This window comes from Mustela nigripes, chromosome 16 (genome assembly GCF_022355385.1).
Source record: "Mustela nigripes isolate SB6536 chromosome 16, MUSNIG.SB6536, whole genome shotgun sequence".
NCBI lineage: Eukaryota > Metazoa > Chordata > Mammalia > Carnivora > Mustelidae > Mustela > Mustela nigripes.
Window position 1 is genome coordinate 41,132,798 of NC_081572.1, and position 16,227 is coordinate 41,149,024.

Genomic DNA, 16,227 nt, shown 5'->3' on the forward strand with positions numbered 1-16,227 from the left:
TGTGGACCTGGGGGAGAGAGCGGGGCAGGGGGGAAGAGCAGGTGGGGAAGGGGAGTGATATGGAGGGGAGTCGGGGGTGAGTGAGGAGAGAGCTCTCTGGCTGCTGTCTGTCACTGGAGCCTGGTCCTCCCCTCTGTTCTGGAACAGGATCCTGAACACCCCTCTCCTTCCCTCCCTGCCTGGCTTCCTCCCTCTGGCCCATCCCCTCCCCCCACTACCTTTCTGTGCTTCCTTAACTCCATTAATGCTTCTCTTCACTTCCCGGTGCCTTTTGTTTTAACAGAATACCCGAGTAAGCCTTACCCAGCCTGCCTTCTCCACGGTGCAATTCTCCCAGACTGCCCGTGTCCCACCCAAGCCCAAGGGCCGAAACCCAAAAGTGAGTTCAATGTGGAGGCCTTGGAAGCTGAGCACTAGCAGGAAGGACAGAGGGTCCTAGAGGCTGGTTCCAGCAGCCAGGCCCCATCATGCCCACCCAAAGCTTCCCTGGCCCAAGCTGGGGACCTTGGAGTTGGCCTTGGCTCTTCCTTTCCCTCCTTAGTCTCCCCGCAGTGCTCCCACACCTCTCCCTCCCAAAGCCACAGCCTTCCTTGGGCCAGGCCATCTGACCCCTGACAAGGACCTAGGTCTAGTTCCCAGCTCACCCCGCCCACCTTGGCCTTGAGCCCTCCTCTACCCAAATCTGATCGCATCTGCATCCTCTCCCTACTTCAACATCCCAAAGGTTCCAAGTCCTTCTAAATAAAGCCTGGATTCCCCAGCAGGGGGTGCAGAAGCCAGCTTCACCCCCCCACCCCTGAAGTCTCTCCCTGCCCACCTCCTGGCCCTACCCCCTCACCCAGGATGCTCAGGCGGTCTCCACTGCTCACTTGAGGCTTTCTTGGGCCACCAGGCTTTTGGCATCTGCCAACCCCATGCTGACAGCACCCCGCACCCCCCCCCCACCAACCCTTGAAGCTGACCTTTTACCAGTCCTTCAATGCTCTGCTTAAATGTCACTTTGAGGGGGCATCTTCACTGCTTGGAACATCACAGGATGCCCCCTGTGTCCCCGTGGGCTTCGTACGTATTTGCGCTATCCCAGTCACCATGTCCTGTTATAACTGTACTTCCATGTCTGTCCCTGACACTGTGTCCACCCTCTGACTCGCAAGCCCCTTATGGGCAGGGCTTGTGGCTTATTAATTTGCAGACCCCCAGCACTTCGCATGGCACCTGATTGAGCCCTAGGGGCTCCAGGAACGTGGAGTGTGGCTTGCACAGACCATGGAATGGGAGACCAGTCAGGGCAAGAAGAGTTTGCTGCTTGGGAACAGGGTCTAGGACAAGGAAGGCAGGGGCTGGCCCTTCCTTTGGCCACTGGAGCAGGGGGTTGGCTAAAAAACCGGGTGCCTCTCTGCCCAGCCTTTCTGTGGCCTCTCGAGGTCCTGACAAGGCCTATGCCTCCTGCTGTGCTGACTTCAGGACAGGGAAAGCTCTGAGGAGTCTTTGTAGGGCAGACCGACTTTGACTCTATGCTGGGGGAGGACAGGGTGTCATGTCGTAGATAGAATCAGCCAGAACTGGGTAGTGTTTTGGATTTTATCCGTTGGTACCCAGAGGGGCTTGGGCAAGCTGATGAGCCGTTCTGAGCCTCGTTGCCTCGCTAGCAAAACAGGAGCTGAAGATGCATCCCTTGTGAATGTCCTGAAGCCAGAGCCTGGCACACAGTAGGCCTTCAATAAATGTTCCACCTTAGGAATGAAATACGGTACCTGAAGTAATAGTTTTGCCCCTGGGAGCTGAGGGGAGCTCTATGGCCTCTCCCTGTGGAGGAGCCAATAGAAGATGTTCCTGCCTCTGTTCCCACCCCCACACCGGCCCCAGTGCAGTGTATACCTGGGATGGGGTTGGGGGGCCGAGGTTCTGGAAGGCTTGCCTGGGAGCAGGAAGGAGGGGAGCATGAGTCCGGGGAGGCCTTTCTTATGACAGTTTCTTCCAGTGTCTCCCCTGCATATAACACTAATGTTAACTACTGTTTTGATCTTCTTATCCCTGTCAGTCTACAGGCATTTGGCCCGTCAACTCGGCTCCCATTGTAAGTCTCTTGAGTCCTCCCGGGATTGTCTTCATTTTGCTTCTTCCTGTGGGCTGGGAGGAGGAGGCAGGGTTGGGCACCGGGCCTCTCCCAGAGCGGGGCAGCGGCCAAGGCCAACCCTGGCCATCTGCATGGTGGTGGGAGGAAGTGGGGCTGGGGTGGGGGGGGGACTGTCTGGCCCTCATGGATTGGGAAACAGCTTGAATTGCGGCTTTCTGTCCTTCTGGGAGCAGCCACAGGAGACAGAGGCCCCACACTCTCTTACTTCCTCCTGGAAAGCAAGGCTATGCTAGAAAAAGTCCCCTGAGAAGAAAAATGGGCCACAGGCCACAAAGGCAGCCTGTTTCTTCTCCAAGCAGAAGAAACTTTTGCCCCTACCTCATCCCTTCCGGAGAAGAAACACCTCTGCCCACAAGCTTTGGGGCGGGGGGGGTGGGGAATGTGGTGGTGCTGGTGGGGTGGGAGGTGGTTGGGCTGGTTATACGCTCAGGATGGCCGCGCCTCACAAGGGTGCCCTCTGGTGGCAGGAGGTGGTCTTTGCACTGGTGAGAGCTGGTTCAAACCAGGGTTTGTTTCTTCCAGACTCAAACCGTCATCCACACCGTGCACAGCACCCCTGGACAGCCGTTCCCTGTAAGTCTGAAACCTCTGGTCAGATAACAGCCTGCCCTGCTCCCCCAACATCCCCCTTCACAAGGACTGAACTCAGTAGTCCCAGAGGCAGGCAGAAAGCAGTATGGCAAGGAGGATGGGGGTGTTTGGGGTTAGGCCCTCTGCTCAAGACACATGTAAGTAAAATCCCCCTTGGTCCAACAGAGATTTTGGATCAGAGTGGATTTGCCCAGTGGCCTAAGAACCCGGTGCACCTAGGGACCAGCAAGAAAATGGGTCCTTCTTTTCCTGAAAGGGGCGTGCAGTGGTTCCAGTGTCTAGGTCTGAGGCCATGCATTCTGAGGATAGGCCCTGCTGGTTGCAGGCTTCCGCTGTGAATCAGTCGGAGGCCGAGATCTAGTGGGGCTGCCTGTGGAAGGGTTGAGGGGCAGGCATGATGAGCTCAGGGGGCATGGGCAGAAGTTCCACCGAGGCTAGCTTGGGAAGGAAGGCGAAAGGGAGTGGCCAAGGGCCTTGTGATGGGGCATCCCCTCGAGGATGTGGGAGGCCCGTGTGGGTGTGCACTCTCCCAGACTAAACTCCTGGTCTCTTTCAACAGAATCCTGTCATCCCACCTGTGGTGTACCCCACCCTGACCTATGTAAGTCATTTCTCTGGGAGGGGTGGAGGCCTGGTCTGTTTCAGGCAGGGTGGGAGGTGGTGGGGGTCTGACAACATCAGAGCAATCCTTTAGTAAGCTGAAGTTCTAGAAACATCCAAGTGAATCAAAAGACTGTTGAAGGAAGCTGTCACCTTTAAAACTGTCCCTTCACCATGAGCCTATTGGAGGGCCCTCCCCTCTCTGCCCAGGTATCCTTTTGTGTCTGGCCCAAGCTCTTTTCATGACAGTGGAAGCCCATTACTTTGAGGAATGCTGGAAAGTTTCCCTTTGGTGTTTACTGGACCAAGTAATGGTATCACGGAGTTCTTTCTTTTCTTTTTTCTTAAGATTTTATTTATTTGATAGAGAGCGGGTGAGCGCACAAGTAGGCAGAGTGGCAGGCAGAGGGAGAGGAAGAAGCAGGCTCCCCGCTGAGCAGAGAGCCTGACATGGGGCTTGATCCCAGGACCCTGAGGTTGACCTGAGCGCTCAACCCACTGGGTCACCCAGATGAAAGAGGGCTTTCTTGAAAATATATTAGTCCAAATTCATGGTAATTGGCACAAAGCTCCCCTTCACAACTGACCTGCCCCTCTTCTCCCCACCCCCGACAGCCAGTGCCTTTCTTCACCTCCATCCCGGGTGGGCTGTACCCCTCCAAGAGCATCTTCGTGTCAGGCACCGTCCTGCCCACTGCCCAGAGGTAAGCCAGGACGCTCAAGGAGTAGAGACAACCCAAGTTCCTTCTGGTCATTCCCTCTGGCTCTGGGCCGACTGGAAGGGGTAGGGACTCAGAGCTCGTAGGGGGTGAGGAGGGTCCACGTGAGCTGCCCACCACCCCCCAGGTTTCACATCAACCTGCGCTCTGGGAGTGACATCGCCTTTCACCTGAACCCCCGTTTTGATGAGAACGTCGTGGTCCGCAACACACAGATCAACAACTCTTGGGGATCTGAGGAGCGAAGCCTGTCCCGACAAATGCCTTTTGCCCGAGGCCGGAGCTTCTCGGTAAGAGGCTGCGGCCTGGACCTCAGAGGGGCAAACAGAGCAGGTGGGGGGGTGGTGGTGTGGAGGGTGTCAGGGGGCCCCTTGAGCCATAGAGGAACTGATGCCTCTGGGGCGAGGGCTGGGCTCAGAAGAGAAAGTGCCCCCAGATTGCAGCTGTCTTTGTCCTCATGCTGTCTGACATAACAGAACAGGTGTTCTCAACTCCGACTCCACATGCAAATCACCTGAGGAGCCACAAAAAGAAAAAGTGATATCTGGCCCCACCCCAAATGTCCATATTTTTCCATACACCTTAATACTCCTCAGCCAGCACTGACAGCTCCTGATGGGGGGCCCTGAGACCCATGGAACGAAGTTTGGGTTTCAGTGTGCTGTGTTGGTGTGTTTCAAACCAGAGAGGAGTAGACTTTGATTCAGAGAGAGCTGTGTGACTTTAAGCAAGTGACTTAACTGCTCTGTGTCTCAGTTTTCTCATCTAAAAAATGGGGCTAGTAAGAATCTGCATCTCATCAAGGTATAAGGATGAAATGAAATGATGTCTGTGACAGGCTGAGGACAGGGCCCGGGGCACAGTAAGTGTGCTGCGAGTGTCCACTGTCCTGGTGATGTTTTAACAGACATGGGCCCCCCCACCTCCCGGAGAATGTGGTGGGCGGGGAGGACAAGTTAAGAGGCTGCACAGCAGGAATGCAGGCGTGTGCTGGCCGCTGGGGACATGGTTGGCCCAGGCCTGTGTTCCTGCTCCTAGAGGCTCAGGGTCGGTGGGAGAGTGAGGACCGGGTGGGGGGGGGTCCCTGACAAGGAAGGCTCGGGAGGGCAGGGGGAGGCAGGGGAGGCTTGCTGGCTGGGGAGAGGCTGAAGGGCGATCAGAGTTACCTATGTGGGCAAGGGGTGCAGAATGGGGGCACAGAGGAAAGGGGAACAGAATCAATAAGGGCACAGGTGTCATGTGGCGGGGAGAGTGACTCTCCCAGGGTGCCTGAGGGGGCCTGAGGCGTGAGGCTTGTTTGAATCGTGCTTGAGGAAGGCAGGTAGACGGAGGGAGACGCGAGCCTGAGTTTGGGTTGGAGGACTTCCTAAGGGGAGTGCAAACGGTGCGGTCTCTGTCCAGGTGTGGATCACATGCGAAGGCTACGGCCTCAAGGTGGCTGTGGACGGTCAGCACCTGCTGGAATACAGCCACCGCCTGAAGAACCTGCCCGCCATCAACAGCCTGGAAGTGGGGGGCGATGTCCAGCTGACCCACGTGCAGGCATAGCTGGGCTCCCTGGCCCTGGGGCCGAGGGCGGGGCTGTGCTGCTGAACGCATGGGCTCCTCACCTCCATCTTCCGGTCCCTCTCCCTGTCCCTACCCTCAGGCTTTCCCAGCCTGCTGGGGAGCTGGGGCTTTTCTGGAAAGAAGGTGTGTCATGCCTGGGTGGCTCAGTCATTAGGTATCTGCCTTTGGCTCAGGCCCTGATCCGAGGGATCCTGGGATGGAGCCCCGCATCGGGCTCTCTGCTCGGCAGGAGGCCTCCTTCTCCTCCCTGTCCCACTCCCCCTACTTGTATTCCCTCTCTTGTTGTCTCTCAAATAAATAAACAAAATATTTTAAAAAAGAAAAAAAAAAAAAGAAGGAATGTTGGTCTGGCTCTGCTTCCAGCTGCGGCCAGCCTGGCATGGGAGAAGCAGATGGCCAGCAGCTGCCTTCCTCGGACAGGGCGGCGTCCAGGGCTCAGGCTGCCTACATCCTCCCATCTGAGGAGCGGCGGGTGGTCCCTGCAGGCTAAGCCCTGTGTTCAGTCCCCTTGGCAGAAAGGGAGGGTCCTGGGCCTTCCCAAGCTCCCAGACCAGGCCTACACCCCGTCTGCCTCCCAGCCACATGTCCACCCCGCCAATCAACTCCATCTCAGCCCCACGCCACCAGCTGTTCGTTCCACGTGGGAGGCGATCTCCGGGGCCCTCCCCCTGCGTCCTACTTTCCACCTTTCCTTACACTGGGTCCTACCCTCCCTGCTCCACGGAAGTCAGCCTGATACTCCACGGGTCTCCACCAACTAACCGGACGTGTCTCGACAGGGGGCTCTGCTCTTTCCTAGGGTCTTTCAGAGAAAGAAGACAGGCGTTTGTTGGCACGTAAATTCAGGGTCATTGTGGTCACTGAATGTGTTTGGAACATTTTGGAGTCTCTGGAATTGGGGAGGTTCTGGGTGAGGGCAGAGGGGCAGGGAGCATGGGCTCACTTTGATGGGGCGAGTCCTGACATCACACCCGCTTCCCGGTGTTCCCCACAAACCCCACATGGGTGGGAGAAAGCACGCCAGGCTCGGGCCTCCGGGGCAGGCATCTGTGATGCACGAAGATTGGTAACAGGTGAGCCCAGCAAATAGCCTCACGCTTCTGAGACGGGCCAGGGTCCGGGCCAGATGGCAAGGCTGGCTTATCAGAACCCTGTGTCCCAGTGGGAGGAGGTGGCAGGTGTGGTGTCAGGAGAAGTGACTCAAGCTGACCTGTTTGTGTTGTCCCACTGCGGGTCCTGGTGTTTGGGCCCGGGTGTGGTGGGGAGAGTGACTCAGCATGTGGGCTTCTACCAGCCCCTGGGCCAGCGCATAGGGGCCGGTCCTGTGTCCACAGGATGCCAACCCATCCTGCTACCTCCACCAAGAATCCAGTACCTTGGGAACCAGGCTGGGGCTCTGAGCATCGGCCTTAGACCAGCAGCCCCTGGGAGCCTGTCAGGAAGGCAGAATCCCAGGCCTTGCTGCAGGCCTCCCGAATCAATCTGCCTTCTGGCAAGATCCCAGGGGGCTTGTGTGCATTTCAGAGGAGAGAGGCGCTGGCCTAGGTGACCATGATCTTGACCACATTGTTCCGATGCAGAGCTGGGGCACTGGTGGCCGGGATGCTTCTTTCTCCCCTGTCACCCCGTCTACATAGGGAAGAAGTGGGCCAGATAGCCAGTGAATTAGAGGCCAAAGCTAAGCTGGGAGCCCAATTTTCCCAAACCCCTCACTTAGCTTCTGGCTGAGTTCCTTCCTTATTCTAAGAGAAGGAAACATGGCTCAGCCCCTTAAGAAGTCTTCTCCATGGAAGATACATGTCCTTCACTCACTGCCAAGTTTTCGACACAAGGTCCGACCTCACCTGCTTTGAAACCCAGGTGCCAAATTATTATTGGCCCAACTCTCAGGAAACAGGAAGCCCCAGAGCCAAATATGGCAACTTTCTACGAGGGGATTGTTGGTCAAGGCTTTCCTGACCATCAGGCATCACAGGCAGTATGAAGTGCACCGCGTGGTTGGTGCGCCGCGTGGGAGGTGTGCCGCGTATGTGGTGAGCCCCATGTGAGGTAAGCCCGTGTGACTGGAGCCCCTGTGAGGTGAGCCCTGAGTGTGAGGTGAGCCCTGAATGAGGTGAGCCCCGTGTGAGGTGAGACCTTGTATAGGTGCGCCCCATGTGTGGTGAGCACATGTGAGGGGTGCCCCATGTGAGGTGAGCCCCATGTGTGAGCAGAGCCCCGTGTGTGGTGAGCCCTGTGTGAGGGGTGCCCCCTGCGAGGTTAGCACCCTGTGAGGTGAGCCCGTGTGAGGGGTGCTCCCTGTGAGATGAGCCCCATGTGAGGTTAGCGCTGGGTGGGGTGAGCCCCCTGTGAGGGGAGTCCTGTGTGGGGGTGCCCTGTTTGTAGTGAGCCCCCTGTGAGGTGCGCCCCGTGTGTGAGATGTGCCCCGTGTGTGAGGTGAGCCCTGTGTGGAGGGGCACTCCCTGTGACGTTAGCCCCATGTGAGGTTAGCTCCATGTGAGGTGAACCCGTGTGAGGTCTCCTGTGTGAGGTGAGACCTTGTAGGTGTGCGCCATGTGTCTAGAGCCCGTGTGAGGTGTGCCTAATGTGTGATGAGTCCATGTGAGGTGATCCCACATGAGGTGAGCCACATTTGAGGTGAGTCCCCTGTGATTTGAGCCCTGTGTGAGGTGAGCTCCGTGAGAGGTGGGCCCCATGTGTGGTGAGCCCCATGTGAAGTGTACCCCATGTGAGGTGACCCCCCCGTGAGGTAACCCCGCTGTGAGGTGAACCCCCTGTGAGGTGCTCCTGTATGAGGTGAGCCCCATGTGTGGTGAGCCCATGTGGGGTGAGCTCTGTGTGAAGTGTACCCATGAGGTGTACCCCCTGTGAGATGAGCCCCTTGTGAGGAGTGCCCTGTGTGTGGTGAGTCCTGTGTGGGGTGAGGCCTGTGTGAGGTAAGTCCCATGTGGGGGCACCCCGTGTGTGGTGAGCCTGTGTGGGGTGAGACCCGTGTGAGGGGCACCCCTCAGGGGCGCCTGGTGTGAGGGGTAAGCCCCTGTGTGAGGTGATCCCCCTGTGTGAGGTGCACCCTGTGTGAGGTGAGCCCCGTGTGGGGGCACCCGTGTGAGATGAGCCCCATGTCAGGTGAGCCCCAGGTGAGGTGAGCCCCGAGTGAGGTCTCCCATGAGAGGTGAGACCTTGTAGGTGTGCCCCATGTGTGGTTCGCCTGTGTGAGATGAGCCCCTTGTGTGGTGACCCCTGTGCGTGGTAAGCCCGTGTGAAGGGTGCACCTGTGAGGTGCTACCATGTGAAGTTAGTCCCTTGTGAAGTTAGTTCCTTGTGAGATGAGCCCCATGTGAGATGAGCCCTGAGTGAGGTCTCCTGTGAGCGGTGAGACCCTGTAGGTGTGCCCCATGTGTTGTGCACCTGTGTGAGGTGAGCCCCATGTGAGGGGTGCCCCCATGAGGTGAGCCCCATATGAGTTTAGCCCCATGTGAGGGTCACCCCATGTGGAGAGCCCCAAGTGAGGTGAGCACCATGTGTGAGGTGAGCCCGATGTTGTGAGGTAAGCCCCGTTTGTGGTGAGCCCCGTGTGAGAGGCATCCCCTGTGAGGTTAGTGTCCTGTGAGGTGAGTCCCGTGTGAGAAGCACCCCCTATGAGATGAGCCCCGTGTCAGGTGAGCCCCGAATGAGGTGTGCCCCCATGATGTGCGCCGCATGTGAGGTGAGCCCCATGTGTGAGGTGAGCTCTGTGTGAGGGGCACCCCATGAGGTGAGCCCCCTGTGAGGTGAGCCCCGTGGGAGGTGCACCCCATGTGAGGTCTCCCATGTGAGGTGAGACCTACTAGGTGCACCCCATGTGTCGAGAGCCAGTGTGAGGTTCGCCCCATATGTGTTGAGCCCGTGTGAGGTGAGACATGTATGAGGGGCGTCCCCTTGAGATAAGCTCCCTGTGAGGTAAGCCCCATGTGATTTGAGCCCTGTGTGTGGTGACCCCTGTGAGGTAAGCCCCCTTGTGATGAGACCCCCACGGTGAGGTGCTCCCGTGTAAGGTGAGCCCCATGTGAGGTAAGCCGCAAGTGAGGTCTCCCGTGCCTGTGTGAGGTGAGCGCCTGTGAGGTTAGCCCCTTGTGAGGTGAGCCACATGTGAGGTGAGCCACATGTGAGGGGCGCCCCATGTGTGGTGAGCCCCGTGTGAGGTGCACCCCATGTGAGATGAGGCCCGTGTGTGGTGAGCCTGTATGAGGGGCGCCCCGTGTGTGGTGAGCCCTGTATGAGGTCTTCCCTGTGAGTTTAGACCTTGTAGGTGCACCCCTTGTGTCCAGAGTCCACGTGTGGTGAGGCCCGTGTGTGGTGAGCCTCATGTGAGGTAAACTTGTTTGAGGCAAACCTGTGTGAGGCACAGCCCAGGCCCCATAGGCAAGCCTGGTTTCCTTAACCTCCACTACAGGTCTGCAGGTCTGCACAAAACTCCGCAGGCTGCCCCACTCCTGGTGGCTATTTTAGAGAAGCCGTGTGGCCAAACTAGTATGTCCTTCTGTGAGGGATTTGGGTCCAGTTTGTACCACCCACCAGTCCCCAACTCTCTGTAGAATGGAGCTGCTTTCCCTATAGAACACTCCCACACACATACAATGTGGTTAAAATAAAATGCATTTCATATAAATATCTCCATCAAGGAGTCATATGGGGAAATCCCAAGTGGCCCTTGAGAGAAGACTTGGGGTTCGTTTTCTTTAAATACAGAGTTATAAATAACTGTACACAGGGCGGCTAAATACAGTGTAGCATGACAGCGCCCCCTGCTGGTCACTCCAAGTGGTGTAGTCAGAGGAAGGTTCCATCCTTCTCGCCCACCAGCTGAGGGGTCTGGCACTGCGGATTTAGTCTTCAAGGGACCTGGGAAAGCACAACTCTGCATTATCAAGGAAGGGTGGACTCAAGGGAGATAAGAGGTTCTACTTGGTCCAGGCTGCTACTCAGTAGCAGGTCAAGTATCAGGCTTGGTGGAAAAAGAGCTGTGAGGCTCGGCGATATAATTTCCTTCCATCTCCCCAGGCCCTGTGACCGCAGATAATCGAGAGTTGGCTCCACCAGTAAGTTCTGTGGCAGCAACTTCAACTTCTCCCGTGGGCTGCTGGAACTCTGGGATCGCTGGGTTGCCTTGCTGCCCCATCTTTTTTCATCTCGTAAGTAAACACAGCACCAAAGATATCTTCATGATAGCGCTTCTGGCTCTTTAAGGGAAAGCAGAACCAGGGTGTCAGCTCTGCTGGTCCAGCCACCTCTCATTCATCAGGTCCAGGCAGGACGAACCCCTGGGCCTCCCCCAGCTTCCCTGTCCCATGTACACTCATGAGCCATCTGCCTTCACAACTGTCACGCTGAGAGTGTACCTGAATGCCACTAGACTAACTCCCATCAGCACCCAGCCTGCCGTGAACCACCTGAACAGCTCCCCAAGCCTGCATCGTATGTGTCCCCCAAAACACTCTAAGACAGGGAGCTCTGAGAGAAATACGTTTGGCAAATGCCACATACTTTCTCCTTGTCTTGAGGAGTCACGTTGGATAGTAGTGTGTTAGAGGCTCTGAGGAGTCTTGTGATCAAGCAACGTGTTGCCTTTGTGTAACCGAGCAATCAGACCAGAAGGGATAGGCAGGCCTTCTAAGAGTCCACGGAGCTCAGACCTTCAGCCACTGCCAGGGTTTCTTTGGATTTCAGGACTCTCCTGGTCCTTGTGCCCCCCTGCCTGTGCCCTTGAGATGTATCCCTAGCCCACCCACCAGCTGTCCTACCTTCAGCTGGAAGAAATAGTCCTCCACCTGCTCATCACTCAGGCTCAGCTCAGCAGCCACCAAGCCCTTCAGGGTACGGGCCACATCCCGGGCCATACGCACGTCCCCACAGACATAAAGGTGGCCATGCTCCTCATGGAGCACACGGAGCACCTCGCTGGCCAGCTGCTGCCGCAAGAGGTCTTGAACATAGACCTGAAACCAGAGGAGATGTGGAGATGGTGTGTCCAGGTCCCTGCTGCCAGGCTGAAGCCTGAAGTCAGGCCTACAGGCCAGGAGGAGGCAGTGAGGGGCACGACCGGCTGGAGGGGGAGGACCCTCCCAGCCAGGACCTTGCCCCAGGTTCAGGCTCAGGATAAGGAGGGGCAATGGCACCCCGCCCAGCTCAGGCCTAGGGTAGGTGCTCCAGAGAGGAACGTTGGCCGTGCCCTGCCCTCAAGGAGCTGACCATTCAGTGAGACTCCTGCCTCGGACATCGAATTCAGGATGCTTCAAAGAGGCATCAGTCAAGCCACTTCCCCTGCCCGGGGCTCTGAAGCCCCGCCTATAGACACCCCAGAACTGGAGCCCCTCTGTGTAGACTGTCCACAGAACCTCTAGTGTAATTCAGAGCAGGACACAGAGCACCAGAGTCCACAGTTACACAGAAGTCTAGGAGCCTCCACTCTCGTTCCCCATGAGGTGCCCCACAACCCCAGCACTGACACAAAACACTGGGCCTGGGAGGAGCCCAGATGGACCGAATTCACAAGGCCTGAGGCGAGGGTCTGTCCCAGCTCCCCAGGGCAGCAGGGACCATCAGCAGGGAGCGTGGTGTTTAAGCATAAAGCTAGCCTGGCCCACGTCATCCCATCATCCCCAGCAGGTGTGTATCCCAGGGGAGGGCTTTTAGCCTGTTGGGCACGGGGACTAACCCACCATGTGATCCTGGTTAGTCCTCAGTGTGTCGGGCCCGTCCCTCCTCCCAGCAGAGTGAGTGCATTGCTCTGACGGGTGTGTAACTGCTTCCAATTCAGAGCTCAGATGAAGGCTCAGAGAGCAAGCGGCTTGTGGGGAACCAGGCCGCCCCCGAGTCTGCGCTGAAGTGCCCCACCCACGGCCTGGGCAGCCACCGCATTTACCTTGGGCTGGCCAGGCAGACGAGAATAGGCTGTGTGCACCTCGTGCAGCACCCCATTCTGGGCCATCTCCAACATCTCCTCTCGATACAGGTGGTCCTCATCTGGGCGGCGGCAACCGAACACCAGGGTCATGTGGCCGGCCTGGAACCCTGTTAAGACCCAGCGGGATGCAGTTACCAGGGTGGCCACCAGGGGGCGGGCCATGGCTCAAGGCCCGTTCAGCTGGACAGTCAACTTGAATTATCATTTCATGCCCACAAATCTCCTGTCCCCACTTTACAGATGAGGAAACTGAGGCCCAGGGCACTCAGATCACTTGTCCACACAGGCTGAGGCAAATGGGAGAGTGGGCCAGGGAGGTCCCAGGGAGACGCCAGAACACCTGGTGTCCCCTCCCTCCCTGTCAGGAACCCCCTAGCTGTACCTTTGTGCTTGATGTCATGTAGCCGCTGCTGCCAGAAACCACGGAAGGGGGCGATGCCTGTGCCAGGTCCGATGAGGATGCAAGGATGGGAGGGGTCCTTGGGGAGCTGGAAGTTGCCAGCACTAAAGGGAACAGATGGAGAAGCTCAGTCCTCAGACATCCAGGGATGGATGCACAGGCTGGACAGGGGCTGGGGAGCTGAGGGTGCAGCAGAGCTGGTGGGGGGTGGTAGTGTGGTAGGAGTGGAGAAGACAACGAGCTCAAATTTGATTTTCCAAGTCCTGGAGGCCGCTTCATTTCCCCTGTCCAGGCACACCCTCACCTCGTCCTGGCCTTCTGAAAAAAGGCTGAAACTCACTGTACTCTGGGCCCTCCTCCACTGTGTCCTCTCTGTCCCTATTGGAGACCTGGCCATGCTCTATTGCCACAGGATAGAATGGAGAGGCCCAGTGTGACTCCAATGTCTTCATCAACGGCCTAGATCCCTCCCTTTCAAACCAGAGCTCCCGGGGCCAGTGGTGCCACAATGGAGAGAGTAGAAGGGGTGCTTGCCTTCTCACGAAGCAGGGTACTGGGTCTTGGGGCTTCAGGCTGCTGAGCCACGTGCTACAGACTCCATGGTGCAAGGGACCTTGGCCGTCTGCAAGGATAACACAGACTTGACCAACATCGCCCTCCACTCCCCCCACACCCCCAGAGGTGAATTGTCCCAGAGGCTCCCCCCGGACCAATGAGCCTCCTGGGAGTGTCCGCTCAGGCACTCTATGGGCTTTAGGGAGGGGGCAATTCTCCCGGTTCTGCAGTCCACCCTCTGTGCAGCCCAAGCTGGGGAAAGCCTGAAAGGCACGTCGAGAGCATGCTAGCCTCTCCTTCTGCCCCTCCCGGAACAGTCTCAGAGAAGGAACACGTACACGATCACTCAGGTAGCAGTAAAATCAGATGACAGCTCGATTTCCCCGACCCCTACTCCCATGCTCCTTTCCAAGACTCCCCCCGGGGACCTTCCCAGCCCACCACTCTGCTCCGACAGCAGCAACCCAAAGTGGCCTGTAGGGGTGGTCACGGTCACCGTGCCATCATCTTCACGAGATAAAGCCCTTGCTGGCAGGAACTCTGAGTGACGGACAGCCTCCTAAGCATGCTGGTCTGCTCTGACACCTCTGCCTCCCTAATGGCCCTTCCCGGGCCTGTGGGAACCCCCATTTTCTCCGGGTTACCTCCCTTTCCCAAGGGCCCAGCATTTAAATCTATCCCAACCAACTTGAGAAGAAGTCCCTTTGTCTCTCTGAATGGGATCTGGCTCTCACAAGATGCGCCCACCGCCCCTCTGTCTGAGCACTGAGACTTGACCTGGCAGATGTTCTCCAGAAGAGCAGACAGAGTCTCTGCCCAGTGTTTAGAAACTGCAAGAGTGTGCTGTTCACTCAGCTTTGCCAACCCACGCAATGCTCAGTTACAGAGGGCAGGGCAGGGCAAGGGCACGGTTCAACCACTGCAGGAGCCAAGTCCAAGGAGACAAGGTTTTGGATCTCCCAGTCTGTTAGCCCATCCCCTATCCTCTGCCCTCAGAGCACCCTATGCTTCTTGGCACCCATATCATGACAACCATCTATTTTGATGAGTCTCTCTTCAACGCCCCCTCTAGACGGGAAGCTCCATGAGGGCAGAAGCTACATGTACTGTGTTTCCACACCCACCACTGTGGCAATAGAGAGATATGAAACAAACCATTATCGAGTGAGGGAGCGAGTGAGCAATCAAAACATCATCACCCCCGCACAGGACAGACGATCAGGAATACTAAGAATCGCTGGGCTCCCACTAAGTACTGGGTGCTTCTTCCACGGGGTCTCATTACATTGTCCCAGCAGTAGTGAGACTGCGGAGAGAAGCAGGGTGGACCCAGCAGTCAGACTGTGTGGGTTTGAATCCCTGTTCTCTACTTGCTCACAGTGCAACTCTGGGGCTTAACCTGTTTGTGCCTCAGTCTCTTCACCTATAAAATGTAAACTGTACCCATCTCATGTGCTTACCGCTAATAAATATATAGAGAGGGTTTGCTTGGTGCCTGGTGTCTAGCAATCTCTGCCGCATACCTGCTATGGCTATGAACACTCTGGAAAGTGGGTATTTAACTGACGAGCAGACCACACAGCTCAGAGCTGCTGAACCGCCGCCCAGTCAGGAGCAGAGCTGGACTCTGGACCAAAGCCTCTGCCCAGCCTTACCTCGGGTGCGGTACGTGAGCACAGCCACGGTGAGGTGGACCTCCGTGGGTGTGCAGTCCCTGGAGGAGCTGATGGAGTAGTACCGGGGTTTCAGAATCGGGAGCTGGGAGAGCAGGAAGCCAGCAGACACCCGCAGGGACGGGAACTCCTGCAGCACCTCCAGGAATGTGGGGCTGTTGGTGAACTTCCACTTGTTGTATTCTGAGGGCTGAAAGCCAAGGGCAAGGTGAGTGACTCGGCCCCTGCTCACACGGAGGCAGGAGGCTGTCACAATCCAGCGTTCGTTTATTCACTCCTTTGTTCCCTCGGTGGACACTTCCAAGCACCGGGCGCTGTCCATGGTGCTGGAGAGAAAATAGTGCCTTTCCTGGAAGCACTCAGGTCAGTGAAAGCGTTTCTCTGATTCGTGTGCTTAGAACTCCACCATCAGCCACTGGTGAGCAGGAGTCAAATCTTTATTATAATCTAATTTTGGACAGGGCTTTGCAATCATAAAGACCTGGGTTCGCTCTTGACTGGGTGCCCCCGCTTGTTGTGGGATCTTGTCCCAACCACTTAACCTTTGTGACATGAGGATAGCATCACCTCTCTCATGGGAACATTGTGAGACTGAAATAAGAACATGTGTGCTGAGTTAGTACACTGCAGCCACAGGATAATGGCTGTAATCAAGATAATTAGTGAGAAAAACAATGGCGATAGTGCCATCTTGTGCCTTTTACAAAGGCATGGGCCTAGAAAGTTGCAAGTGGGTTAATGCAACCTCTCATGTCCACTTCTCCATTCATCCTCACCAACCATCCTCCAACACTTCCCAAGTTCCAGGCTGATGCCAGGTTTGGGGAACATACAAAGACAAGACACAGTGGTTCTCCTTTTCTAGCTAATTTCTAACAAAGTATCCTTTGGTAGCTTCCTGAAGATGCTCAGAAAAGTTCAGTTCACTCGACACAACTATGTCCTGGAGATAGGATGGGAGAAGATGCTGACTTCCCACCAGGTTTTGACAAGTCTCACTTTGGGAAGCTCAGTCGGATTCCCCCTTGGCAGTTAAAGGC

General features: G+C 56.7%; 2 protein-coding genes across 5 annotated transcripts in view; one reads left to right on the forward strand and one right to left on the reverse strand.

The window, feature by feature from the left end:
• Nucleotides 1–5,935, forward strand: part of LGALS9 (galectin 9) — a 14,950-nt gene extending 9,015 nt beyond the window's left edge. The window contains exons 5-11 of one of the 3 annotated variants that reach the window (XM_059380983.1): nucleotides 284–379; nucleotides 2,042–2,077; nucleotides 2,660–2,710; nucleotides 3,288–3,329; nucleotides 3,944–4,032; nucleotides 4,175–4,337; nucleotides 5,449–5,935. In XM_059380983.1, the coding sequence (XP_059236966.1) occupies nucleotides 284–379; nucleotides 2,042–2,077; nucleotides 2,660–2,710; nucleotides 3,288–3,329; nucleotides 3,944–4,032; nucleotides 4,175–4,337; nucleotides 5,449–5,595 (624 nt within the window). In that variant the 3' untranslated portion in view covers nucleotides 5,596–5,935. The remainder of the gene's footprint in view (nucleotides 1–283; nucleotides 380–2,041; nucleotides 2,078–2,659; nucleotides 2,711–3,287; nucleotides 3,330–3,943; nucleotides 4,033–4,174; nucleotides 4,338–5,448) is intronic. The other 2 variants (XM_059380984.1, XM_059380985.1) reach the window with 2 other exon arrangements.
• Nucleotides 5,936–10,233: 4,298 nt separating this feature from the next.
• NOS2 (nitric oxide synthase 2) overlaps nucleotides 10,234–16,227 on the reverse strand; it is a 33,704-nt gene continuing 27,710 nt past the window's right edge. For both annotated transcript variants that reach the window (XM_059378744.1, XM_059378745.1), the window contains 6 exons: nucleotides 15,170–15,377; nucleotides 13,494–13,581; nucleotides 12,942–13,063; nucleotides 12,518–12,666; nucleotides 11,397–11,591; nucleotides 10,234–10,835 (listed from right to left, as the gene is read on the reverse strand). In XM_059378744.1, the coding sequence (XP_059234727.1) occupies nucleotides 10,716–10,835; nucleotides 11,397–11,591; nucleotides 12,518–12,666; nucleotides 12,942–13,063; nucleotides 13,494–13,581; nucleotides 15,170–15,377 (882 nt within the window). In that variant the 3' untranslated portion in view covers nucleotides 10,234–10,715. The remainder of the gene's footprint in view (nucleotides 10,836–11,396; nucleotides 11,592–12,517; nucleotides 12,667–12,941; nucleotides 13,064–13,493; nucleotides 13,582–15,169; nucleotides 15,378–16,227) is intronic.